Genomic DNA, 27,924 nt, shown 5'->3' with positions numbered 1-27,924 from the left:
TAGTGAGGTTTGTGAGTTAATGCATGAGCAGTGCTTCCTAGAACCTGTACTCAGTGAAAGCTTCCCTGTGCTCCTGCCTGGGCCCTAATCTGCTACGCTAGGGAATCCCAGGGCATTTCTTCAGCTACTATTTTTAGCAATCGCGTGTCTTTAGCACCAATAATATAGAGGGCATAGAGCAGAACAGAGGATACTTTCAACATGAGCCAGAGACAATCATATACTACACATGGGCTGAGGAATCTCTAAGGCAAGCTAGTAATTCAAAGGTAGTCAACAAACGGAGGCACATGAGGGAAGGGACTATGGTCGATATTACTTACCACTCCATCCTCTGTACCTAGAATGGTGCCTATCCCTCACTTGGTGCTTCATAATTGTTCCTGATAAATTTGTATTGCCAATATAATTTCCAGAAAATCTGTGTTAACCTGTTTGACTTTATAAAGTTAAATAAGTATAAAAAAAGTTAAAAAGTTAAATAAGTATAAAAAAATAAAAATAAAAAGTAATTGTTCCTGAATGAATGAATGAATGAATGAACCAGTGAATTAGCCATGCCAAGGAATTGCTAAGCCACGTCGTTTTGGACACTGCTCTTTGCAACCCCGATTCTGCTCATGCTGCTCTTGTTTTTTTCTCTCCAGCAGATCTCAGTGTCAGGGGGAGGTTTGCCCCCGGTCAGCACCTTGACGAATATCCACAGCCTGTCCCACCACAATCCCCAGCAACCTCAAAACCTCATCATGACCCCCCTCTCTGGAGTCATGGCCATTGCACAAAGTAAGCTCTGTTCTTGGTCAGAAAACTTGGGGGCAGGGAGAAGCAGTGTGGGAAATGAGTCAACCTGATTTAAAAAAAAAAAAACAAAAACAGAACTAAAGAAGATCCCCTTAAAACTCACCCACTACTCGTAGGTTTTTTTGTTTTTTTTTTTAACATCTTTATTGGAGTATAATTGCTTTGCAATGGTGTGTCAGTTTCTGCTTTATAACAAAATGAATCAGTTATACATATACATATGTGCCCATATCTCTTCCCTCTTGCATCTCCCTCCCTCCCACCCTCCCTATCCCACCCCTCTAGGTGGTCACAAAGCACCGAGCTGATCTCCCTGTGCTATGCGATTGCTTCCCACTAGCTAGCTATTTTACATTTGGTAGTGTATATATGTCCATGCCACTCTCTCACTTTACTCGTAGGTTTGATTCAACTCGTTTCGTTCCTTATCTCTCTCCTCAACAAGATTTGGATTGTTTAGCCTAAAATAAGAGAAAGTTATGGAACGGAGTTGAATCTTGGTCACAGCTCACCAGCTGTGCATTGTGGGTCAAATCATTGAAGCTTTATGAGGGTCAGTCTCCTCATCTGTAAAATGGGTTGCTGAGGAAATCCAATGACCGTGTACACGTGTAGACACACCTGTAAATTGATAAAGCATGAGTATGTATAATATTGTAGCTTATACTTTTGTCTGGTGTTCATTCCTATCCCTAAGTATGTGGTGGATTTTCCAGGAGGTTGGGTTGTGTTGATGTTTCTTTGTGTTGGCCAAGATGGAGCAAGACATGAGGGGTTTCCTCCTTAAAAGGGAATTTTGTGTGGTCGAACGAGACCTCCTTGGCCCACGGTGAAAACATACTGAGAAGGAACTCTGCAGGAAACTGTCACAGCATCTCTGAGCCTTGACAGATTTAAGGAGAAATAGGTTGTGTTATGCCCAGACCTGAAGACAGGGAGAGGGGTCAGGTCCTTCCAGCCCCAGCAGCTCACACCCCACAGAGAGTCTGTCCCCATCCATCACAGATGGGCCATTTCAGGGCACGGGAAGGCTGACACGGCTGTGCCAGTGGATGTCTCTCTCAGAGTAATAATGTTGATGAGTATTCAGCATATTTCAGCCTTATGGTAACAGCTCAGGCCAAGTCTTTCTTGTGACCCAGGGAAGCATCCCTGAGAAGTCTCGGGAAAGATCTAAGGGCAGTACGTTGCTTGTCTTTCTTTCACCCTGGGGATCGCCCACTGTCCTCGTGGCCTCACTGTGTCCAGTACCCACAAAGACCACCTCTTTATTTGTTCCTGCCTTTTTCGCTCCTCCCTCCTCTCTCCCTAAACCATCTCTAGTCAGGGTAGCAACTCAGATCACTTCTGAAGAGAAGGACTTGTGCTCTCCTTGAGAGCAAAACAGGGCTAGGCCCCTAGGAGACACAGGAGTTTACTGAATGAATCGGTGTGGCTCTGTCTGTCCTCAGCAGCTGGGAGATTGACACCCTCCCCATTGAGTTCTGTAAAGGGAAGTGGGAAAGGAGAAGCCTTTAGAGAACTCACAAAATAAAGTATTTAAAATTTGCTGCCTTTTCACTGGACCCTCTCCAGGAATATGGTAACCACACTAACACCAGAGTTTGAGAATGAGATAGGATAACTGAAACCAGCTTGCTTACCTTCTAGATTTGAAAAGGCCCACGGATAAGATATCCCACCTATATTTTTACAACCAAAATGATACACAAACCATCCTACTTACCTTCTCTCTTCACACGTCCAGCTTTGGCTGACACACACAGTTATATATTTTCTTAGGCACTATCTGAATTAAAATTTTCCCTGGAGCTATTACATATTTTTCTGTTTTGTTCCTCCTAATTTTTCTCACCCATACTTCTCTACCTTCTTACAATAATCTTAATCTCCTACTGCAGACAGCCAACACCAGAGTACATTGACCTTAGAAGGGTGTGTGTGTGTGTGTGTGTGTGTGTGTGTACTTGAAGCATGGTGAGGGTAACCAGAAAACATGGCTGAGATGCAGTGGTCCTACCCCATGGAGTGTCAGGATGAAGAATCAGTTACCGAGTCCAAGCTTGTACTGCTCTCCACACAACAGGCCAATAAACCGAGAGATGAGTTTTGGGGCAAGGAATAGCCGACTCCTGTCCTGTTGAGTACGTGGGCCCTGCCTGGCGACTGCAGAGGCCCAAGGAGAATGTGATAACAGATTACCCAGCAGTGTCAATTCCTCATTCTCTACTCACCTACTGGACTGGATAACATGCTTCCTAAGCAGGAACCAGTGCCCAGAAAACAGATGGGAAAGGCCAAGAGTCACACTCCGCAGGAGCTCGAATGACATCAGTGGCTCTCCATCCTGGAATTGAGGCACATCAGGGTCACAGACTGTGTTGAAAATAAAATTCCTGGGCCTCACCTCTAAAGTGTCTGACTCATTAAGTCATGGGTGAGGCCGAGGAATGTATATTTCTTAAAGTGCTCCCCAGGATGATTCTAAAACACAGGCAGGCTGCAGAAGTATGCCCTCCACTGTCATCCACTCTAGACAGCATAATTTGCTTTTCTGGGCAGAGATTTCCCAAAAAGAGCAGGGGCAATGGGCTCGGGGAGACAACAGCAAATCCATGGGGCGTCCTCGGGTACTGAGACCTTACGTAGAAGGTAGGAAAGGGAAACAGGAGATCATGGTATCGGGTGAGACACTGCCTGGAGGAGAAGCCGAGCCCCCCGGGGAATTGGAGATAGCACTATTCTGAGTGCTCAGAGGACCCCACCTCCCCAGTCCCAGCCAGGAGAGCCAGGAGGGGGCTTATTCCCCTTCCCTTCTGCTCATGGTCTCACCTTTTAGGTTTCTGATAACAGTATCAGCTGGGTTCTGAGCAGGCAATTGTTGAGGTCTTTGTGCTATCTCCACAGAGGACTGCCCCCTCCTGTGAACCTGCTTATGGAACCCTCTCCATCTCAGGAAGGGCTCTCTAGGTGACTTTTCCACATTTGCCTAAAAGAGACCTTTCTCTGGGTTTCCTTCTTCGTCGCATTCTTCCCCCCACTTCCCAGAAAGCAAGGGCAAAGGAACCTTGGCAGCTCCAGGAAAGAGGTTGGGGTGTCTTTCCCCTGCTCCTCACATCCCCCCTCCCACCCTGCCTCAGGTGCCTTCCCCAGAGTCCCGCCCAGGGAGCCGATGGAGGGTGGGTACCAGGGACCTGATCTTTGCCATGCCGGCCCCAGTTCTAAAGAGACCTTAGGATACAGACACAGGACAGAACCACGGAGGCCCTCATCCTTCCAGAACAGAAAGCAACACCTACTGTAACTGCCAACCTTCAACTTACTGCTTACTCCTTCCAATACCTGGTCCTTTTGATGCCACCAGCCCTGTGCTGCCAGATGAGATATACCCGCTTCATAGACTGATTGAGTTGCAGTGTTTTATCCCCTCTCTGTTCCAGTCAAGAGAAAGAGCATCTGACCTCTTTCGGCTTTTGCACAGCCCGCGAGACGAGGGGCTTCAGGCTCCATACCTCCAGGACTGCGGAGGGGGTTTTGCTTTTTATCCAAACGTGGGTCCCTGCACACTCCTGCCCCCTGCTGGACAGACATATCTGGGCAGTAATCTGCACCTTAGTGTGGACGCCTTTAACTCTGCTCCCTCAGAGCCAGGCATGGATGGAGCAGGCAAGCACAGGGCCCTGCAACCTCAAGGGAGCTAAGTTTGGGAGGTCACAGGACGACTTTGGGAGACTCTCAGGTCTCCGTCAGATCTGTTGAAAGCCCATTTGAATCCACAACTCGCTGTGGAATTTGAGCGAGTCAACTTAATCTCTCTAAGCCTCAGTTTTTTGGTCTGTAAGATGGGTCTATAAAATTGCTTTCTGTGCAGTCTCTTACGTAACAGGCTCAGCCCAGTGCCTGGCAAATAGCAGGGGCTCCGTTGATGACCATTCACATCTGTTCACCTGTCCTCCCCCCTGAAGCCATCTCTAATCTTCCCTCTCGTTCCCACAGGCCTCAACTCCTCCCAAGCTCAGAGCGTCCCTGTCATCAACAGTGTGGCCGGCAGCCTGGCAGCCCTGCAGCCCGTCCAGTTCTCCCAGCAGCTGCACAGCTCTCACCAGCAGCCCCTCATGCAGCAGAGCCCGGGCAGCCACATGGCCCAGCAGCCCTTCATGGCCGCTGTGACGCAGCTGCAGAACTCACACAGTAAGGACACGGGCAAGTCGGGGAGGGAACCCAAAGGGACCTCAGCAGCCAAGCTCTTCCCTCTCCGGGTCTGAAGTTTCTTGGAAGCTTATTGGTTTGGTCACTTTTCCCTACGTGTGATCAACAAAGCCAATATCTCAAGCATAACTCTTAGGCAGTGCTGTGCCTTTTCTGGTCCTCTTCTCTACCCCCAGGATTCCTGGGGGAAGATTTGATGAAGACAGTTAAGGCCTATATGGAAAGGGGAGCTGGAGATAGAGAGTAAGGGTAGCGTAGATGTGGAACGAACTCATGCCCCCTTTCCCACCCTGGCCCCCGTGGAAGAGACCCCCCAATCAAGCACAGCCCCTTTTCCCAATGAGCCTCAACTTAGCCTTTTCAGTTCAAAATTCCAGGCAGCTGTTACCAAATGATCAGACTTGGCATATAATTTGCCTCCTATTTGCCTTCTCTGAAACTGAAAAATCTTCCAGAGTCCCCACACCCTCCAGTTTCCACACCCCAAACATCTCCAATCAAGAACCATGAACATGGGCAGAAAATACCGCCTACACATCATCCTGTACAAGGAATATTAGAGTTTTTGCCCCCCACACAGAGGCTGCTTCCCGCCTCCAATTTCTACACCTACCCCAAGTCTACCTTTCAACCATTTAGTTCCCACCCACCCCCATCCCCCGTGTCTCTCCCCCTACCCCTCCTGAGCCCCAGACCCCCAGTCCTCTGGCCACATCAGGCTATAGTCCCTGGCCTCCGAGTTTGGGGAGAAATCATGGAAAGGATGGCTTCCCTGCTTCAAGCACAGTTCCCACAGGGACACCAGGGACGTCTCTGGAATAGGGTGATAGCCTTAGGGTCAGACAGACCTAGCTGTCTGATTAAATCCTGGCTCTGAGCCTTACCAGCTAGGTAGCCATTGTTAAGTTCCCTAGCTACTCTCAGCTTCAGTTTCATCCTCGTAAAATGGAAGTAGTGTGCATGTAGAGTGATTATGGAAATGAAACAAAAATAGGTACGAACTGTGTTTGGTAAGCATTAAGAGTTGTAAAAATGCAAATGATTATTTATTAAGGGACTCCTTAATAGAAGGAGGCAGGGATGGGAAAGAGGATTTCAGTTTCTCCTCCGGCTGCCTCAGGCAGAGCTGTGGGTCTGAGGGAGACCAGCCAAGTTCAGCCTTCTTCTATGCTCGGGGCTCTATCCCCAGGCCTGCGGAGCTGGTTTCTAAGTACCATCTCACATTCCAATCACATTTTCGTGGCTTTAAAAAAATCTGCCACAGCCTGTAGCAGAGTCTGGGACCACAGGTGTACCACTGCCCTTCCACCCAGGGCCAATATGCTCCCCACTTGCCCCCGCCCCTCACCCTGGGCAGGATTCCTCAGTGGCAAGGCCCGGGTATGACAGTCAGGACACCAGTGACCTGTGGACTGCCATGGCCCAGCTGGCCTGGCTGGCTCTGAAGAGATAGCTCATGGGGCCCCAGACCAGGAAATAACCAGCCTCCTTCCAAGGGAAGGGCAGGCTGAGGCGGCGGGCTGTGACCTTCACCCCCGTTCCCAACTGGAGGACTCCTTGGTAGAACAGGCTGGTCCCTCCCTCAAGGCCAAACATCCACATGCTTTCTGGGTTGGTCATGTGACCTGGAATTTACATGACTCTTATGGATGAACTAGCATGAGTCAAAGGTTCCAGACTTGGTGGACACATACTAGAAAAACAAAAAGTGAGCCACATGGTCCTGGAGGTTTTATTGGAATCTAGTCTCCTTTTGTCCATCAGCCTTCATATTTGTGTGACGTCATAAGGCATTTTAGTGCAAACTGGAACAGCCCAGAATTATACAAGTAATGACATCCGTGTCCATTTACAATTATTAATTAATCTACAGTTGCTAGCACGAGACCTGGTACTTGAGTCATGGCAGAAACAGTAAGCAAACAGGCCAGCTCCTTCATTTTGCCAGCTACTTAGAACTTTTTTTTGCCTTAAGTTCTCAGATGCACCACATATGCCTAAGGATCACTTGTTGATGCCCAGGAGTCTAATACTTTGTTGAAAGTCAGGGGGAAAGAAGTGCTCCCACCCCAGCAGTGCCATCCACCACTGCATACCAGGCACTGTGCAAAGCTATTGATCTGTTTGGTATGAAGTGCTTTAAACACAAACTCTTCTAATCCTACATCATTCCCATTTTAGAGGTGAGGAAACTGAGGCTAACTGAGTTGATTAAGGAGCCAGGATTTAAACGCATGGCTAATCCTATATCATTCCCATTTCTCTTCTAATCCTATATCATTCCCATTTTAGAGGTGAGGAAACTGAGGCTAACTGAGTTGATTAAGGAGCCAGGATTTAAATGCATGGCTGTTCTTTTTATCACATCGCACTGCCTTGCCAGACATAACCACCACCACCACCTTCCTTTGATCTGCCTGGGGAAGCAGGAGCAGTGGTGTGGGATGGAGGTGGCGGGGGTCTGTAGCTGTGCTCACGCCTGTGTGATCTACACCTTGATTTTGTCTTCACTCTGTCTCCCTAGTGTATGCACACAAGCAGGAACCCCCCCAGTATTCCCACACCTCCCGGTTTCCATCTGCAATGGTGGTCACAGATACCAGCAGCATCAGTACACTCACCAACATGTCTTCCAGTAAACAGGTAATGCCGGCAAGAAGATGCGGGGGGAGGGGAGGGATGACTACGGCTACTCGTGTGCAGAGAGTGTGGCAAGTGTGGACTCAGCCGCAAGCGTGATCCTTCTGAGGCTCCCCTGGCACTTGCTAAAGGAATCCCTGAGGTCACAGGGCAAAGAAGATGGGCCACAGCCTGAAGGGGAGGGACTTATCGCTCGCCCCAGCATCCCTAACAAGAGCGCTAGAGTACTGAAGTTTGATCAGTTGCTAGAGACTGGATTACACAGAGCCTATCGGCACTGAGACTGAGTATCTCCAATGGATTGATCAGTGAGCCACGGAAAAGGTATTTCCAAGGAGGGCTCAGAAAGTCAGACCCCCTGTGGAGTTCCATGCTTTGCAAGAGGGATCCCTGAGGATTTCCCACCAATAGAGAAAGTGAACAGTGAGTCCCCAGGCTGATTCACCCAGCCCAGGACCCATGCTGGACCCCCAACGCTGTAAGCTCTAGAGAATGATGCAATTCTGCCAACCCACGGGGACTCCCCAGCAGACAGCCTGGCCTTGCCAGGGACCTGCATTTACTTGGTGTTTTACAGAGAAACTTAGAATCAACTTCCTGGTGCATTGAAAGTGGGGAATCCAGAGGCTTAGTCATCATGTCAGTTGATGACTAATGCCCACCTCCACATAGAGGGGATGGAGAGTAAAGATGACCCATGGTGAGGCGGCAGCTTGGACAGCTGGACCGGAATGAGATGCCGAGAGTTAGAAAACAGGACAAGATGTCTGAACAGAGGTCACAATTCCAGAGTAACACAATAGGACCTTTTAGTAGCTGGGGTCTGTGCAGTGTGGGAACTGTTTGGCCTTTATTGATTGCTAGATAAGTAGGCGACAACCTTGAACTTCATGTCAGACGCTCTCGGCAGGGTTTGGTCCTGTTGATGGTCTTTTTTCCCTCAAATCACACCTCATCCAGTGCCATGTGTTTCTGAGCAAGTTCTTTCACGTGCTCAGCTTTCTCTGTTCTTCCTTTGCCCCCATCTCCTCCTGGTCCTGCAGCGTCAAACAGGTGGGTTCAATTCCTGGCTTTGCCACTTGCTTGGTGACCTTGACCTCTATGAGCCTTCACTTTCTTCATCTCTAAAACCAGTCATATCATTTGCTTGTTCTGAGGATTTGATGATGTCATGTAGATTAAGTGCCTGGCACATCTTGGATGCTGAAACACATACAACCTAGGCATCCAGGCTCTGGAATTGGGGGTGTTGGGGAGGGAGAGGTGTGTGGGACCTGCTTTGCTACCCTTCTCTCACCCATTGGAAGATGAAAGGACAGCCCCCATTGCCCTGCCCTTCGACTCCCATGTGATTTCCCACTCTTTGTAGTGAGCAGGGAAAACATTTATCTGTGCTCACAAATCTCAATCAGGGGGGCAGCCAGGCGCAGCAGCCCTGCTTGGGAATACCTTCCCCTTTGAAAGGTTTATCAATCCATCTGCCGCTTGGTCAGCCCTAGATGGGGCTGTGATTAATGATTCCTGTCTTTCCCAAGTTGACTTTGATGCTTGCTTGTTGAAACAAGTCCTCTGAATTCAGGAAATGGTCTCTTAATCAAAATACTTCGAGATGCTCCCTGAGACGCTGCACCGGCCCCCAGCCGGCTTCTCCCCTCCACCGGACAGAGTGGCCAGCCGACCTTGAAGCCGCACGGACGGCCCTCTAGAACTACTGTGAAGTTGTTTCCGAGTCCCCGCACATTTCAGGAGTCTATGATGGACTCACTTCCAGGGTGATGATAACATTTAGTAAGGATAAAACTTCATACAGCACTTTACAGTTTACATTGATACTTCTCATGGACATTATCTCACCATTTTCTTTTTTACCAAAACCTCCTAAGAAGTACAAAGAAATGAACTGAGTCTCAGAGATGCAGGGTCACCTGCCCAAAGTCACATAGATGATATTCTGGAGCCAAACTTCCGGACTTTGGTCTTTGATTCTAAATCCTGGACTGTTTCCACTTAAACAATACTTGTCTTCCAATACCCATCTTTAAAACACCCGTGGTAATCGCTGCTCTTGTGGTCTTTAACGGTCAGGAACAAGAGTAAAAATTAAGCCCACATACTGTATTCCAGTCAGGAAACTTTCTTCCTACAAACTACAGGAGAAGAGGAAATAGGAAAGACAGAATGAAGTAAAAAGAGGGTAAAGATGCTGTCTCCTGGCAGCAGAAGGAACCCAAGGTGAAGAAAAGTTGTACAAACTCTGTTCCAAAGGCAAAGGGTCAGAAGTGAGTTCTGGAAGAGAATTGGTGGCAATTCTGCTTTTTTGTTGTTTTAAAGTAGTATTTTCCAAAAAGAGTTTCAAGGCTATTGCTAGGAATCAGGGGCCCATGGCATGAGGAGAAGATTTGGCATGAGAAGAAGATTCCATGGTCAAATTTGTTGGGGAAACAGCTGGGCTAAACAGAAATCCCACAGGGCAGGGCATCTCAGAATCTTTCCTGTGCTGATGTGGGCAGTGAATAGAGACCCATCCCGGGCAGTGCTGCTTTAGAGGCATCGTAGAATGCTAGGAAAAGCCAACAGGCCTGAGCCAATCCCAGCTCCTTCACCCCTGCTACACGACCTTGGGCAGTTAATTCATGGCTGTGAGACTAAGTTTCTTCATCTCTAAAGGGGAAAATCCCACCTCCCTCTTACGGAATATTCAAAGTGCCTGAAGACCATGCATAGTACAGAGTCACGTGCACAAAGTGATAGCTTCCTCCCTGTTCCTACCCCTTTCTGTCTGTGATCCTTTAGGAGACACCTTCCATTAGCTCCTTCAATATTTAACTCACTGCTTGGTCTGCATGTGATCAAAGGAGGTTCTGACAATAACATTTCTCAGGGTTAGGACCATCTCTCAAGCACGTCCTGCCTCTTGGGCCCAGGCTCCAGATCCCTGCTTCCCATTCTTCTGCTGACACAAGGCTGCCCTCTCACCCACCTCCCAGGAAAAAAGCAAATAGTTCAGGGCCTCTCAAAGCACCCAAGCCCTTTGTGTGTAGCCAAATGCCTGGGCTTTAGTAGATGTTCAGTAAATATGAATGAATGAATGAATGAATTTTTGACTGCCTCCCATTTGCCACACAGCACTCCAGATGCTTGTCCATCTTAATTTCCTGGCTAATCCTCCCACCCATCCTGCGAGGTAGAAATTTGTATGTCTGACTTATAGAGCAAAAACCTGAATTTCAAAGATGGGGAAGAATCTGCCCAAATTCACATGACGGTAAATCTGGAGTTGGAGTTCCAGACTTTGGTTCTTCTCACTCCACATCCATTAAACAACACTCACCTTCTAAGATCCATTTTTTTAACATTTAATTTTTTTTTTTTTTTTTTTGGCTGTGCCATGCCACACGGCATGCGGGGATCTTCCCCGACCAGGGATCGAACCCGTGCCCCCTGTGTTGGGAGCATGGAGTCTTAACCACTGGACCGCTAGGGAAGTCCTAAGATCCATTTTTAAAGTACTCATAAAAATGACCCAAGGTTATGCCAGTATAAGGCTAAAGCCAGAATTTGACCTTGAATCTGTCTGATCCCAGTGTTTTCCATTGTCAAGACAGACATGCCCCAGGGCCTCGTGGATCATGTTTCGGGAACCTCACACTGGAACTTTCTTGCTGGGAATCCTTGGCAGCTACTGCCCTCCGTCCTTTCCAGAGCTTATGCCCCATCCCCTCCTTCTCAACCCTTGGGTGCTGGCGAGTTACCACCTAAGTGGGTCTCTGCCTGAGCCTCCTGCAAAACAACAGCCCGCCAGCCCTGGAAACCAGACCACAGCAAGCACCGACCTTGGCTAGAACAAGTGTGGGTAGGCTGTGAGCCAAGTCCTGTTTCCACAACTTCTCTACCCACCGCTCCGCTTCCTAGTTTACATAGAGAGAGGTCAGGAGAGGACCCCCGGAGCGGTCACCCATCAGGGGTGCTGACGAGAAGGAGGTGGGCAGCCTCATCGTCATAAATCCCCTGCAGCTGCCCCCCACCCTCCCGAACCTTCCCCACTGGCAGCGTGGGCTGATGAAGAGCCGATGTGGGCACGAGGCAGACCCGGGCTCAAGATTCTACCACTGTCTACCTGTGTGACCAAAGGGAAAAGTCTAGCCTCTCTGAACTTCAGTTTCCTCATCTTTAATATGAAGATAACGATTCCTCCTTCGTGGGATCATTGAAAGGACAGAACGCAATAAAACTTGTAAAGCACTCAGCTTGGCGCTTGGCTGGAAACACCCAGTCCGTGGCAGCTGGGTCAATCTTGGCTTTCCCTGATGGTAACCTTGAGTGTCTCTCGAGCTTAGGAAGGAGGATCTTAAATGGCAAAGGGCATTTTCCCCCCCCACTGGTGTCCCACTCAAGATAAAAGGCAGTAATCTTTTTTTTTTTTAATTTTACAATTCACTTAATGGCAACGGATAATCATCAAATTAGCAATGGTTATTTTCAAAAGTTATTACACTAGCTGTGCTACCATTTCTCAAGGTTGATCGGATACCCAGAGTCACAGACATTTCCCACTTAAGATTCATCACATAAATCAGACTTGGTTTATCACCAGCATTTATAAAACCAGACCTAGGAAAAGAACTAGGTCTGGGGACACATGCATGGTCTTAATATAGCGAATGTTTAGCCTGCCCTGATTATTACAAAATCAGAACAGCGAGAATATTTGCAGAAAAGGCAGTAATCTTACGTAGTGGGTAAGAGCACAGAATTTTCTGTTCTGAGACCCTGGGCACATCACTTAAAATCTCTGTAGCCTCAGTTCCCTCATCTACAAAACTGGAAGTATAATCTTTACTTATAATTAAAAGAGCTATAATTAATCTAACTTAATAATAATCTGTACTCACTGTCTCCACTTCCTCACCCCCAATTCTCTTTTTTTTCTTTTTTTTTAATTGAGGTATAGTTGGCTTACAATATTCTATACGTTTCAACATAGCGATTCACAATTTTTAAAGGTTATACTCCATTTATAGTTATTATAAAATAATGGCTGTATTCCAATATCTGTGCTGTACAACAGATCCTTGTGGCTTATTTATTTTATTCATAGTAGTTTGTACCTCTTAATCTCCTTTCTTTTTCCACCCACCTTCCCTCTCCCCACTGGTAATCACTGTTCTGTTCCCTATAATCTGTGAACCTGTTACTTTTTTTATTATAGTCACTCATTTGTTGTATTTTTTAGATTCCACATATAAGTGATATCATACAGTATTTGTCTTTTGCTGTCTGACTTCTTTCACTAAGCATAATACCCTCCAAATCTATCCGTGTTGCTGCAAATGGTGAAATTTCATTCTTTTTGATGGCTGAGGAGTACTCCATTGTATATATACGCCCCCCCCCCCCCATTGTATCTATACCTCTCTTGAGAACATTCCAGTCTGGCTTTTGTCCCCACGTTCCTGAAACCCCTCTTGGCCAGCTCACTAATACCTCCTTGTCACCAAATCCAGTGGTTATCTCTCAAGCTCTGTCTCTGACACAGCCAATCACTCCCTCCTTTTTTCACTTGGATTTTAGGGCATTACCCATTCCTGGTTCTCCTCCTATGGCACTGGCCACTCCTCCTTTCCTTGGCTGGCAGCTCATCTTTGCGACATTTACTTGTCAAAGGGCCCTGGGACTCCTTCTTTGGCCTCTTCTCTTCCATGTGTGTCCCTGGGCGATCTCCAGTACCAGGGCTTTGGATCAAGTGTACACAAAGATGGATCCTATCATTCTGTCTCCAGCACAGACCTCTCCCCTGAGGGTCCATTCACAAACCTGATGCATCTTTGGCACATACAGATGCATACCTAACATACCTGACAAGCCTCTCAAAGTGAACCTGCCTAAAATAGCACCTCTTCATTTTGCCCCAGTTCCTCCTGACCCAAATTGCTTCCTCCTTGGGCTTCTCCATTTCCAAACATGAAACCAGTTGTTCCAGTGGGATCCCTGAGGGTACCCTTGATCACTTCATACCCCGCACCCCACATCCAGTCCATCAATAAGTTCTGCTAGGGGTCCTTCAAAAGGCATCCTCAGTCTGACCGCTTCTCACCACCCCATCAGTCTTTCGCTCCTGCAGCGGCCCCTAACTTCCCACTTCCAGTCTTGCCCCACAGGCGTGGGTGTGCTTTGTTCACCACACAGCAGCCAGAGTGATCTCTGGAAAAGGGAAATCCATCATGTCGCTCCCCTGTCAAAACTCTCCACTAGCTTCCCGTTGTAACCACACTGAAACAGGGACCTCCAAGGCCCTATGTGGTCAGACCACGGCCCTTTCTCCCTCTGTCACTCAGCTTCAGCTGAACCAGAGCTGAAGCAATCCCACCACAGGACTTCTGCTTCTGCGGTATCTTCTGCCTGGAATATTCTTTAATGCATATCTTTACCTGCGTTCATTTCATTCAGTTCAAACGTCACCACCTCAAAGAGTGGGGGGATCACCTTCCGATCCCCCTCCCTAATTTATTGCCTCTTCCCTCCAGTCACTGAAACCTCTTACCATGCTTATTTTTCTAGAATGTTCATCTCCTCCTACACTTTTATGTTATGCGTTTTGTTTTACTCATTCATTGTTCGAAACCCTCACTAGAATGTAATCTCAGTGGGGATGGGGACAGGGTCTTGTTCACAACTGCACACACACCCGGTGCCTTAAAAAGGGCTAAGCGTATGGAAGGACCTCCAAACCGTGTGAAATGAATGAATGATGATCACCTGCCTCAAAGGCTTGACGTGAGCATTCAACGCCATGATGCGTGTCAAGCCCTTACTTAGCGGTGCAGCCCGGCACACAGTAGGACCTCAGTAAATGTCAGCTCTTCCCCATTACGGATCAAATCTTCTTAGGGTGAGGGCGTCCTTAACGATCCCCCAGCCACTACAGCCTCCAGACGGGGGCTCTGTAGTCCCTCAGAGGTCCTCGGGCAAGGCCCCCGCGGGGCTGGGTGAGCCGGGCCTCCGTTCTGAGGGAGCACAGGGCACCCCTTATCAGATGTTTGTGTTTAGACTCTGAAGGGGGCAAATAACCCTAGTTCCTTTGACAACATTTAGGGCTCTGCCACCATTTTATTATGTGAGCAAACATTTGATAGCTGGGAAGCCCATCCCTAATGACAGGTCATAGAATCTTGCTGGCGTCTCCTTATCTGCTCTTGGTGTTTGCTTTTCTATTGAAACCTGCAAGGTCACAAGCCATTTTCTCTCTCCTCCACCTGAAATCTGAAAATTGGAAAAAAGGCTGATAGTGGGGATAAAGAAACTCGAGAGTGGGGGTGGGTGGGAGAAGGAAGAGGAGGCAAAGGGTATCAGAGGACCCTGACCAGGGCCTCAAGAATGAAGAAGGGCCAGAAACCTGTCTCCTCCCACGGACGCACAGCTCAGTCCTGCTCTGAGGGGCACTGGAGGGGGAGCAGCCCCGGCGGGGGCACCCCGGGCAGCCCAGTGTTAACAAGGACAGTTACACCAAGCACCGTGCGGAGTACTGCATGCAGAGCAGCCCATCTGATCCCCCAACGGCCTTCATCTTATAGGTGGAGAAACCGAGGCTCAGAGGAAGGCGCTTGACCGAGAAGAAAGCTAGTAGAAGGCTCCTAACCTCAGCGTAATAGCAAGAACGCGGGCTGGGAGGTCTCCCAGAACTGGTTTGAATCCCCACACTCTCCTAGTTCTGAAACCTTGGACAATTCACGGGCTCTCTTTGACCTTGTTTTCCTCACCAGTAAAATGGGCATAATGGCAGCCTCATACAAGGCTATGGCTGGGAGCACTGATTAATGAGATAACAGTGGGATAATAGGCCTTTAATAGTAGTGGTAGGTGTGTGTGTGTGTGTGTGTGTGCGTGCACGCATGTGTGTGTGTGTTGAGTGAGGTCTTGAGAAAATAAGCCACTAAGCCGAAGGGCAGAACCTTCCCCTGAGATGACAACAAAGCGGAAAGAGAAGGAGGAGACAGAGAGAGGAGAAAAGGGACTCCCTGGAAGGCAAGGGCGAGCAATGGTGTTCCAAGACAGTTGAGATGAGCAAGGCCCAGGGCTCTGGGAGCAGAGGCTGCCTCGGATGGGGGTCTGGCTGCTCTCAAAGGCTCCTCCATGCTGCGTAGGTCTCCTGCCCCGACCCGCCGGGAAGCCTGGCATCAGAGGCCGTCAGCCCTTGTATCCTGATCCTCTGAGCTCTTGTCCTGACAGTAACAAATGTTGTAGAAAGCGCTTTGCAATTCCCCGTTCTTCTTCCCTGATGGATCGTTTGTGAGTACGTGGTGATTTTCTCATGTGCTTTATGGCCTTGTGGCTCAAAATATATCAGCAGCATCCGCCCAAGCTGGGAGCTGATTAGAAATGCAGGTTCTTAGGCCTACCCCAGGTCCACTGAATCAGAATTTATCAGTACATTTTAACAGGATCTCTGCTACTCATAGGTCCATTACAGTTTGGGAAGGGGTCTAGGGGAACCCCTGCTCTTAGAGGACTTAGGAAGAGACCCTTATTTCCGCCAGAATCAAGAGCTCCCCATCCAGCTGCCATTGCCACCAAACTGAGCAGTTTATTTATAAACTCACAGGAAGAGGAGCCCAACTTCAGGATAAAGGTCGACGAGTTATGACTATTTCAAGGTCGGCGGCAATTCACTTCTCTCTTCTGAAGTGGCCAGGGCAGCCGGCACCTAGGTCTTCCTAAAGGGAGCGTGTTTCAGGACCAGCCCTGCGGGACTCAGCAGGCACAGGGTCCCCAGGCCTCCAGCCTCAGCTCTGTGCTGACTGAGTTGGGTCTCAGCTCCCCCAGAAAAGCCAGACTAATGGCCCAGGTCCCGGCAGATGTACACAGCTGAGCTGTCTCTCCTCTCTCTCTGCAGTGTCCTCTCCAAGCCTGGTGATGCCCACACGTCACTTACTTTGTGCACAGCAACAAGGACCCTATTTTCCACACCATCACCCTCCAGGCATCTGTCGCGGAAAAGCGCAGTGACCTGACAAGCAGCACCTGCGAGAGGTCCCTGCTCACCTGACGTCCTGCCAGCGCCTCGGACAATCCGCTCTGAGAGGCGCGGCCCGGAGCCCAGCTTCCCTTCTATGCAGTATTGTCACGATGCCTCTCCCAAGACGTCAAGCTCTCCCGTCTGGTCTGTCCTAAAGGCGGGAGATGAGAAACCGAGGAAGAGGAAGAGAGAAAGCCGGAGCGTCTACATTATGCTCCTTCATCGAACAAACTGATGTGAAAACTTGAATCTGTTACTGAAATGAGGAGAGGAGGACACGTGCTATTGAACTGAGCCAAACACACTGTAAATATCAGCCACCTCCCTCCCCCCCACCCCCCATCCCGGCTGATCTGGAGATTTCTTTTAAAGAAGTAAATTTGTCCAATGGGTGTAAACTATAAACTACTGTAATTAAGTGCAATTTCCCCTCTACTTCCTCTCCCCTCTGCCCTGTATATAATACTAAAGTGGCTATCAGTTTTCTTCGTAAAGGTCAGAGTTGAATTTTCAAAGTGATTTGCCCCCTCTCTCTTCCCCCACGGAGAAATATCTAAGGTGGAAGTGAAGCCCCTGCCCCCTTCCTCGGGCCCGGGCACACACAGGGACTGTGTATTTTGGACTGTCTGCTAGCTCACCCCAATCTCCTGATGTTAAGACACACCTCTGGATCCCTGGAAGGGCTGAACATAGTGTCAGAGTAATGTCCTCGCTTCCGGTGGGGGTGGGCGATCAGCCAGTACCTCCCCAGGAAACCCCAAGACAGGGACACTGGCTGTTGGATAGCACAAGGAAAAGTCGCCCTTTCCGAAAACCTCCCATTAAAACAATTTATTTTGTCACTGCCCAGAGTCTCATACTTCTGTCTGTCTCTGACTCTTCCCCCTGCCACGGTTCCTCCAAGAACCCCCGGCCCCTGGTCTCCTTGGAATTTTCCACTTACTCCACCAGGCTCGCTGCTGCATGCCCCAGTGTCTTCAGGCCGGCTTTACTGCTAAGGTAAGAAAAGTCTGTTCCCCCAGTCAAACTCCAATACCTTTGTCTTTCTGAGACTCACGGGAGTAGACATGGAGCCAACTCTTGGTGACTGTTGGTCACAGGAACAGAGAAAAAGTAGGAAAAGTGGAATCCCCGTGGGTAACATTTTCAACCTCCTTTTAAGCATTAACTCCAGCTCTCTTCCCTTAGTCAGGAGAATGGCTCTTGTGGGGATCGCTTCCCAGGCAGGAAGGTGAAAAGCCAAAAGGTGAAAAGCCAGAGGCCTGAACACTCTGCTAGCAGGGACTTTGCCACAGATGATCCAGTGTTGACTCCAGGAAGAAGGAGGATGGACCTGTCCTCTTTGCCGTCTCCTCTTACGTGCAGCGTAGACCTACCAGCACGTGGTTTCTGGCTTCTAGACAGAGCAGTTCCCAAGCTGGGTGTAAGCAAGGGCATCATGCCAACGAGGCCTCAAGCAACAGGTTTTTCAAAATCCCAGTGTAGTGGAAGATGTAATTCTTAGTGAGCCGGGCAAATGTACTGAGTGCCCAGGGCAGGGATGGATAGGTTTGGAAACGCTGACCTCCTTTGGCTCCTGGCTCCCCCAGACAATGTAATTTGGGCTAAAGTGGTCAAGAGAAAATTCCTGGTTGGGTTGAAAAGGACTGGGGCCAAGGCCGAGCAGCATGTATCAAGAGAGGCCAAGATTTGCTGTCTCTGGTTGCGATGTCCTACTGGTTGGCTCCTGTGAGTTCCAGGAAGAGGAAGGGAATATAGGTCTCGAGCTCAAGCCTCAACTGAAGCCTTATGTTTGGACTCATGTTGTTTCTGAGACAGCTAGTATCTGCATTTGATAGATTTTAGATCTTGTGTTATTGAAATAACCCTGAGAATCCAGAAGGTCTTAACCATCCAAGAAGCCATCTGGGAGTTGGGGGGTGGGCAGGTAGGGGGAAATGTCTAGGGAGTTTTCTTTACCAAACCCTACATGATCCAAGACTTGTAGAAGGTGACCCTGACAGCTGAGAACACCTCCCTTCTAAATCAAATCTCCTTTCCCACTGGCTCTAAGAGGGGCAAGGAGGCCCACTGTGTGTGCATTCAGGTGGGCATTACCCACTCTGAAGATTCATTCGCAACTAAAACCTCCCCATACCTTCCTCCAGCACGTTATGGACCAACATTTCTGGGGTCTCTCCTTACACCCTGAGCCCAGGCTAACAGACAGATGGTTCTGTTTTTACCACGACCTGCCTCCGTCTTCTAGGGTGAGATCTGCGGAAGGCAGATTTCATTTTCACATCCGTGGATAAGAAATGAAATGGGTAATGAAAACCTGCCTTAAAATGGATTGATTTGTCCATGCCAAACAGTGGATTATCTCCCCGCAAAGGCAGAAATAACTGGAGTGTTAACTGCTGGATTCAGGTGGATAAGAACACAGTGTAGACAGCCAGGGAACTGAGCTTTTGGGTTGGGGGCAGGTCTTTGATGTTCTTTTTGGAGCCAGAATGCCTTGATTAGAATCTCCAACTTCACCACTGAACCCCGTGCTCATTGTCGTCCTACATAACATTGGGTGATAATAGTAGTACCTACTGTATACAGTTGTTGAGGAGTAATTGAGTTCATATACGTTAAACGCTTAGACGTGGGCCTGGTACGTTGTGAGACGTGTGTGTTAGCATCTTCTCATCCCAGAGTGCCTTCCCATGCAGCCTCCTGGACTTGGTTGATCTTTCCAGACACCCTCATCACCGGTGTGATGCTTGGTAAAGAAGACTGCCAATCACTGGTGAAATGATTTTGCTCACGTCTATGGTATATGACCAATCAAGCAGTGATCCAAGGATGAGTCAGGAAGGAGAGGTCTGAGGAAAGAGGAAAGGCTTGACTGGAGAGTCTGTGTCCTTAGGGAAAGAAGAAGGTAAAATGTGGTGGTGAGTGGGAGGGCCACAGAGAGCCAGGAGGCTGGAACTAAAGGTGGCTTCACGTCCCTAAAGGTTGGGGAGGGGGCAGTCATGGAGGGGGAATAGAGGGAGCGAGGAAGGGGGTGGGTCAGGAAGAGGCAGGAGTGAACTTCTTCCCAAGCACGATCAGGGCTGATGCGTCCCCTCTGAATGAGGAAGTAATTCAAATAAATGCCATTGAAATCTGTTCTGGAAAATAGGAGATTGCCAGTAATGGACCACACAGTGGCATATAACAAATCCATGTTTTTTAATACTTTAAACACATCCCAGTTGTATCAAACAGACTGAATATTCACGAGAAGTTGCAATCAGCTAAACCAAATGCCTATAAAGCCCCTCCCTGTCTCCCTCCCTCCCTTTCTTTCTCTGTCTCTGTCTCCCTGTCTCTCTGTCTCTGTCTCTCTTTCGTACAGAGGTCATTCCAGCTGGGCAAATACTAGATTGTCAGCCAAGATTTATAACATGACAGCATTTTATAAATGAATCTTTGGGGCATGCAGGGCTTCACACACACCTGGATGACCATATTTTTCCTGGTGTATATAAAATGGTATCTGCATGTATATAGAGGAAATACTTTCTAAGGAAGAATGAGCAGAACAAACATGAGGGGGGACAACATCAAAAGCAGGAATCCTCAGAGCGGGTTTCATGCAGTCTGCATATGTATAAATATGTTTATTCCAACAGATCACCTGAAATTTCCTCTCCATTTCCACACATTTAATTTTCTCACCAGATACATACTGTTATAGCCCCCAAAGGCAGGTTTCCTTCCTGTGCCCAACTGTCCAGACATCCTTAATAAATCAATTATGTTAAATGATTCCCAATTAATTATGAAAGAGATAAAAAGATAAAGCTAGGTTTTTTTTCTTTTTTTTTTTTTTGGCTTCGCTGCATGGCATGCAAGATCTTAATTCCCTGACCAGGGATTGAACCCATGCCCCCTGCAGTGGAAGCGTGGAGTCGTAACCACTGGACTGCCAGGGAAGTCCAAAGCTAGTTTTCAAAAGACAAAAAAAAAAAAAAAAAATCGCACTATAAGGAAAGCATGCCTGATTTCCTGAGCCAGAAGGCCTTAGCCTTCTGTATATCCCTTTGCTTTTGGAAATATCATCTAGTCCAAAATAATATTTCCCATTTATTTATTCAAGAAATACTTACTGACACCCACTGTGTGCCAGGCACCATTGTTGTTGACACTGAAGATACATCACTGAATCAAATAGATGAAAATCCTTGCCCTCTTGACCTTTACATTCTGGTTAAGGAGATGGGTAGTAAGTGTGTGAATGTGTGTATGTGCATGTCAGATGATTTTTTTAAATCTATGAAAAATTCGGCAGGGAGGCTAGAGTAGCTATAGAGCTGAGTGAGTGGGAGTGTGGGAGTCAGGGTGTGAGCAGAGTGCTGGGAGGTGCTGACACATGACAAGGACCTTGTCACCATTGTAAGGACTGCTATAAGCTACTGGAAGGACTTTTATTCTGAGGGAGCTAGTGGCCATCAGAAAGTTGTGAGCAGAGCAGGGGCAAGATCTGGCTTACGCTTTAACAGAATCCCTCTGACTGCTGAGTTGTAGGGAGGCGCCAAAAGTGACGGCAAAAAGACCATCAGGAAGCCGTTGCATCATCAGAGCCTGAGACCAGGGGGTGGTGGTGGAGGTGAGGAGAGGCTGTCTGATCGTGGATGTGGTTTTAAAGGGAGAGGATTTGAAGGCACCAGGGTTTTCTGATAGTTTAGATGCGACATCAAAGAGGATTCCAAGGTCTGAGGCCTGGACAAATCAGGAAATAGAAATTGATGTTATAGAAAATGAAAAACAATATTACCTGGGCAAAGACTCTATCTCAGGCATCTTGTAAAGTGGTACTTTAGGAAGCATCTGGGTAGTATGTCATGCTGTGATGTCTGCTGTTATCATGTCCCTGATATGATGTCAGGACTCTCCAGGTGGCAGTAACCTGACATTTGATCATTCATCCAACAAATGTTTATTGAGTGCTTACTATGTGCTACATACACTTCCAGGTATGGAAAGAAAAGCAGTTTAAAAAATGTTACTCTTCCCATGGAGCTTACATTCAGCTGGGAGGGAGCCAACAATAATGAAATAAACAAATATACAGTATGCCAGGTACTGATTGACAGGTAATGGAAAGAAACACAAAGCCAAGAGAGGGGATGGGAGCTGGGAAGGAGGGGGATTCATTTTTGTAGGGGGATCCCCTTGCTTTCCAAGGTGGGATTTCTTGGGGGTATCCTGACTAAAAAGAGAATGCATTTCCTTCTTTTTTTGAAATTGAAGTATAGTTGACTTACAATGTTGTGTTAATTTCTACTGTACAGTGAAGTGATTCAGTTATACTTATATATACATTCTTTTTTTGTATTCTTTTCCATTACAGTTTATCATCAGATACTGAGTATTGTTCTCTGTGCTATGCAGTCGGGTCTTGTTGTCTATCCATTCTATATATAATAGCTTACATTTGCTAATCCCTACCTCCTACTCCATCCTTCCCCCAACCCCCTCCCCCTTGACAACCAGAAGTCTATTCTCTATGTCCGTGAGTCTGTTTCTGTTTCATAGATAGGTTCATTTGCGTCATATTTTAGATTCCACATATAAGTGTACCATATGGTATTTGTCTTTCTCTTTCTGACTTACTTCACTTAGTATGATAATCTCTAGTTGCATCCATGTTGCTGCAAATGGCATTATTTCATTCTTTTTATGGCTGAGTAGTATTCCATTGTACATATGTACCACATCTTCTTTATCCATTTGTCTGTCGATGGACATTTAGGTTGTTTCCATGTCTTGGCTACTGTGAATAGTGCTGCTATGAACATAGGGATGCATGTATCTTTTTGGATTAGAGTTTTGTCTGGATATATGCTCAGGAGTGGGATTGCTAGATCATACGGTAATTCTATTTTTAGTTTTAAAAGAGAGTGTATTTCTGAATCACCTACACTGGTGGTCAAAGACTTGTTCTCCCTGCTGCCTCCTTCAGTAGAAGACTGTATTAGTTTCCCGTGGCTGCTATAACAAATTTCCACAAGCTCAGTGGCTGAAAACACCAGAAATATATACTCTCACAGTTCTGGGGACCAGAAGTCCAAAGTCAGTATCACTGAGCCCAAGTCAGGGGTCAGCAGGGCCACGCTCCCTCCGCAGGTTATAGGGAAGGTTCCTTGCATCCTCCAGCTCCTGGTGGCTTCCAGGTTCCCTAGCTTGTGGCCACATCACTCCAATCCCTGCCTCCCTGGTGTCATTGCCTTCTCTCCTGTGTCAAATCTCCCTCTTCTTCCTCCTCATAAGGATCCATGTCATCGCATTTAGGGCCCACCCAGATTATCCAGGATATTCTTCCTTCATCACATCTGCAAAGCCTCTTTCCTTTTTTTTTTTAATTTTTTTTATAAGTTTGTCCTGACCACTTTAACTAGGGTCTGGCTTTTTTTTTTTTTTTTTTTTTTTATTTATTCATCTATTCACTTTTGGCTGTGTTGGGTCCTCGCTGCTGTGCATGGGCCCCCTCCAGTCATGGCAAGTGGGGGCCACTCCTCATCGCGGTGCGCGGGCCCCTCACCATCGCAGCCTCTCTTGTTGCAGAACACGGGCTCCAGACGCGCAGGCTCAGCAGTTGTGGCTCACGGGCCCAGCCGCTCCGCAGCATACGGGATCCTCCCAGACCAGGGCTCGAACCCGTGTCCCCCGCACCGGCAGGGAGACTCTCAACCACTGCGCCACCAGGGAAGCCCTCTTTCCTTTTAACGTAATGGTTGACAGCTTCCAAGGATTCAGACCTGCTATCTTTGGGGGTCGTTATGCAGCCTAATACAGACTTTACCACAAACCCAGAAAAGAGAACTGAAGGTGATAATTTCTTTGGCATAACTTTTTCAATGATAATTCATGATTATTTTTGTAAAATAGGTTGCCTTGCCCAGGAAACACAGATGATAATGAGAAAGATGCTTGTTTCTTCATCTTTATGAAATCTACTTTCTATGGGAGCCACACTTTGGAAAAGCTTGAATCAATAAGTAAATGAAAAACTTAAACGTGGTGCTCACGTTTGTATCATGGAAGCAAAACAACAGGCTGCCACTGTAGTGACGGTTAACCATTCATCCACCCCTTTGTTCACCTGGTAAATATTTACTGCTGCCATACAGAGTCATGGTGAGGAGCTCAGGCTTGGGGGGGAGTCAGGCAAATCGAAGTTCAAATCCTGGCTCTACCACTTACTAGCTGTGTGATCTTGGGAAGGCTACTTAACCTCTCTGAGCCTGTTTCCTTCTCTGAAAATGGGGCTGTTGTAGGGATTAAATGAGATACAAGGTGGATCAAGTCCTTCACCAGGTACATGAGAAAGTGTGCACTAAACATTAGTTATTTGCATCCAGTTTTTTTGGACTATGTGAGAGAGAACATGATGGCCCCCATCCCTGCCATCACTGAGTGCCTGCCCCCAACTGGAGTGTAAGTTCTATGAGAGCAGGGACCTGGGAGTTTTATTCACTGTTTTGTCCCCAACATCTAGTACCTGGTACATATTAGGCACTCAGTAAATATTTTTTGAGTGAATGCATGTGTGTATGTGTGTCATGGAGTTTATTAGTTTTACATCTGGAAAATGACCCCAGTGTGCACCTGCTACCACCACCCTCAGCATCTCTGTCTGGGGCCTCCCAAGCTTCAAAGGAAGGAGCAAGTCACTGTTATATCTTCCATAAATGGAGACAAGGAGAAAGGAAAGAGATGAAAATGGAGGTCCTAGGTATCGCCTTATGGCTAGTGCGGTACTAGGGTTAGTTAGACCAGCTTGGAACCCATTCTGGCTTCTGAGCTGGCACTCAGAAAGGAAAACCAACAACAAAAACAAACAGCTTCTGTCTATCTGTGAATCTGATCTTTATACCCTGTCTGCAATTATTCCTATCACCCGTAGAAACATAACCAGATTGCAGACTTCTCCAGGACAGGAGCCCTGGGTTATGTCTGTCTTTACTGGCCTAACGTAGAGCTTCATCCCTTTGACTATATCCATTGTGCATTTTCCATATGCAAAGCATCTAGGTGTGGTAGAGAGACACATAATAGATGCCCATTCACTCATTTATTCAACAAACCTCTTTTGCACACTGACTTGAGCCAGGCACAGGGGTGGGTGCTGGGGATTCCAAGATGCCTTGAAGGAGTTCCCAGCCTGGCCGGGGAGACAGAAAATTTTGCAAGTTATTGCAATGAATGTGCTGTGTTGGTGTTAGAAGGTAGAGTGGTAGGCCAGTGGAGGAAATTCTGTCTGGGTGGAAATCAGAGAAGTTTCCTCAGAGGACACTTGAACTGCATCACAAAGAATAAATGTCAGGGGACTTCCCTGGTGGCGCAGTGGTTAAGAATCCACCTGCCAATGCAGGGGACACAGGTTCGAGCCCTGGTCCGGGAAGATCCCACATGCCGCGGAGCAACTAAGCCCGTGCACCACAACTACTGAGCCTGCACTCTAGAGCCCGCGAGCCACAACTACTGAGCCAGCATGCCACAACTACTGAAGCCCGCATGCCTAGAGCCCGTGCTCCACAACAAGAGAAGCCACCGCAAGGAGAAGCCCGCACACCGCAATGAAGAGTAGCTCCCGCTCGACACAACTAGAGAAAGCCCGCACGCAGCAACGAAGACCCAATGCAGCCAAAAAATAAATAAATAAAATAAATTAAAAAAAAAAAAAGAATGAATGTCAGTTCACCAGGCAGATGGGGGAGGGGGTGGGGAGAAGACATTCCAGGCTGAGGACCCACAAAATGCAAAGTGAATGTCCAAATCAGTTCCAATGTAGTTTCAGCCCAAATCTTCTGTCTTCTGCATGCCTGAGACCCCCTGCCTGAACTTCTCTTGCCCTGGCTCTGCAAATCGTGATCTGACACAGTGAAATATGTTCTCCAGGCTGCAGGGTCCTCAGGTCAAGGTGATGGGTCACTACCCAGCCAGTGCCTCTGAGGAGTGAACCAGGGCCTGAGAATCAAATAGGTGGGCCCCCCATTTCAGATGAGCAGAGGTAAGGCATGGCGTAAGGCATGTGATGTTTACGTTCAGAAACTGCAAAGCCACTAGCTTTCAGAGTGTCATTACGTCTGCAGGTGGAGGGTAATTTTCCTGTTACTCAAGGACTCCTGATCAGGCTCTGATTGGTCTCTGGGGAATTGTTTTATGACCCAGAGCCAGGCAGCAGATAGATAGGAGATGTGGTTTGCTGGGCAGAAATTTACAAGGCAGGAAATTGCTTCACTGGACACAACCATTCATAAGAAACACCTCTGGGAAAAGGAGCCCAGACTCCCGGCAGGTCTGCCCCCGGCCGATGTTTACATCAGCAACAACCCGTGTTCCTGGTTACACAATGTGGCAGCGTCACTTTGAGTGGGGGAATCTTTGCCCCTTGGAAGAATAAACACATTCCTCACTCGCAGGGGAATTAGCAGACCTCACAAGACTTTTCAGTGGCTCTCCTGGAGGTCTTAATGTCATAAGAAGGTGACTCTACACATGATTAGCTCTACAACCTAACTTACTCCAGATTCAGTTGCGGTTTCTTTTACATGGCAGTACAGGCTAAGATGAAGATACTCCAGCACTGAAGGATGGAAATGGTGATAATCCAGGCAGTTGCCAAAGCCACGCTAGGTTTCTTAGGAACAATCCAGGGGTTTAGGGGTCATTGGTCAGTCTTTGGGGAGGAGGGGACAGGGCTGTGGGTGGTTTAGATACATTCCAAAGCCCACGTTTCCATTGTCCCTCCAGCTCTTAGCTGAGTTCTAGAGTCCAGATCTTTCAGAACGACAGCTATCAGATCTGCACAGGTCATGGGGAGGAAAGATAAAGGACTGTGGCCAGAGTCTCCAGAACCATGGGGGTCTGTCTGGCAAGTTACTAGAGGCTCCAGCCCAGCACTGTTCAGTAGAATCAAGAGCCACGCCTGGGCCCTACGCCCCCGGGCCCCGCCGCCCCCCTGTAAACCCCACTGCAGTCCTCGCCCGGCCAGGGGACCTTCCACAGGCTGCTTCCCCTCTCCAAGGCCTCGGGTTCTGCATCTGTGACATGGGGGAGAGCCTGGTGCCACTTCACGTTGCTGTTCGAATGTGAGGATTATATGAAACCATGAATTTCCTCACTCTCAGGCATGTTTGCACACTTAGGTTTTGGTGCATTGTCTCTGGGGCAGTTGGGCAGGTCGGGGGACTCAGAGGGGAATTTCATTCTATGTGTTTTTAACCTTCCTATGAGGAGTTGCAGGCAATTCGCCATGACCCCGACTTAGTTCCGGACCTACTCACTGTGTCCTTGTGCTATTGGGCATGACATCCAAGGCAGGAGGGGTCAATGGCAGAAGGCCCTGGGCTTGCCCCATCTGAGCTCGTTCTATTTGCTTCCTGGAGACCATTTCTTTAATTTTGTCTCCCCCTGGCAAGTTCTAAGGCGGCCCAGACCATGTTACTCTTGTTCACCACTGTACCTCCAGTACCTCGTGTAGTGCCTGGTGCACAGTAGATTCTCTATAAAGACTCGTTGAATGAATAAGCAAATGCGTGAGTGAATAAGTGAATTGGTGGCACTTCTTTTAAAAGTTGAAATCCATTGATAGAGTGAATCCATAACAAACCTACTATGGACTTCAGATCACCTAACTTCTGCGTCATCACGTAAGCAGGCAGCTTTGATTCCTAGTTTCCTTGTACAGGTTGGAGCAGTTGTGTCAGGGAAAGCAAAGCCTACCAAGGCCATTGCAAGGACAATCCCTAGCCGAGGACCCTTTAGATAATTGATTCATTAAGTATCCATTTTAGTAGTTATTTTCAACCCACCTCAGGATCTCATACTTACTGCCCTGCTCATTCTCTGTGAAAGAGGCTGCAAAAAGATTTAGAGCCATTGGCCCTAGACATTTGAAGAAGAGGGTTACTGGCCACCTGATCTCCAAATTCTGCTAGAGGCACCAGGATGAACCCAGAGGTGAAGGGATGATCCCACAGGGTCAGAGTGGAGGAACGTGTGGACAGGGCAGCATAGGACAGACCTAGAGGAGTGTTTGGGGATCAAGGTCATGGGCCATGCAAGCGTGTTATAGGCCCACTTTGGGTTGGAACATGTGTATGGGCCTGATGTCCTAAAAGGCATGCTTCTTCTCAAAGTGGGGCACAAGGCAATGAGTCAGGGGGTCCAAGAAGCCACAGGAAACATAGTTCGTCTTCCTGGAGCAACCATTTTATTCAGAGATAAGTAATTTTAACTGC

General features: G+C 47.9%; 2 protein-coding genes across 7 annotated transcripts in view; both read left to right on the top strand.

Annotated features, from left to right (window-relative positions):
- HNF1B (HNF1 homeobox B) overlaps positions 1-17,510 on the top strand; it is a 53,311-nt gene extending 35,801 nt beyond the window's left edge. For 2 of the 6 annotated variants that reach the window (XM_082440032.1, XM_082440030.1), the window contains exons 6-9: positions 651-783; positions 4,798-4,992; positions 7,535-7,653; positions 16,541-17,510. In XM_082440032.1, coding sequence (XP_082296158.1) covers positions 651-783; positions 4,798-4,992; positions 7,535-7,653; positions 16,541-16,561 — 468 coding nt within the window. In that variant the 3' untranslated portion in view covers positions 16,562-17,510. Of the gene's footprint in view, positions 1-647; positions 784-4,797; positions 4,993-7,534; positions 7,654-16,540 lie in introns of all 6 variants that reach the window. The other 4 variants (XM_082440031.1, XM_082440029.1, XM_082440033.1 and 1 more) reach the window with 3 other exon arrangements.
- SYNRG (synergin gamma) overlaps positions 1-27,924 on the top strand; it is a 183,991-nt gene that overhangs the window by 3,465 nt on the left and 152,602 nt on the right. The gene's annotated exons all lie outside the window — the stretch shown is intronic.

This window comes from Balaenoptera physalus (assembly GCF_965194825.1).
Source record: "Balaenoptera physalus genome assembly, chromosome: 20".
Classification (NCBI taxonomy): domain Eukaryota; kingdom Metazoa; phylum Chordata; class Mammalia; order Artiodactyla; family Balaenopteridae; genus Balaenoptera; species Balaenoptera physalus.
The sequence above is the reverse complement of the archived record's forward strand: the minus strand, read 5'-3'. Positions and strand labels throughout refer to the sequence as shown.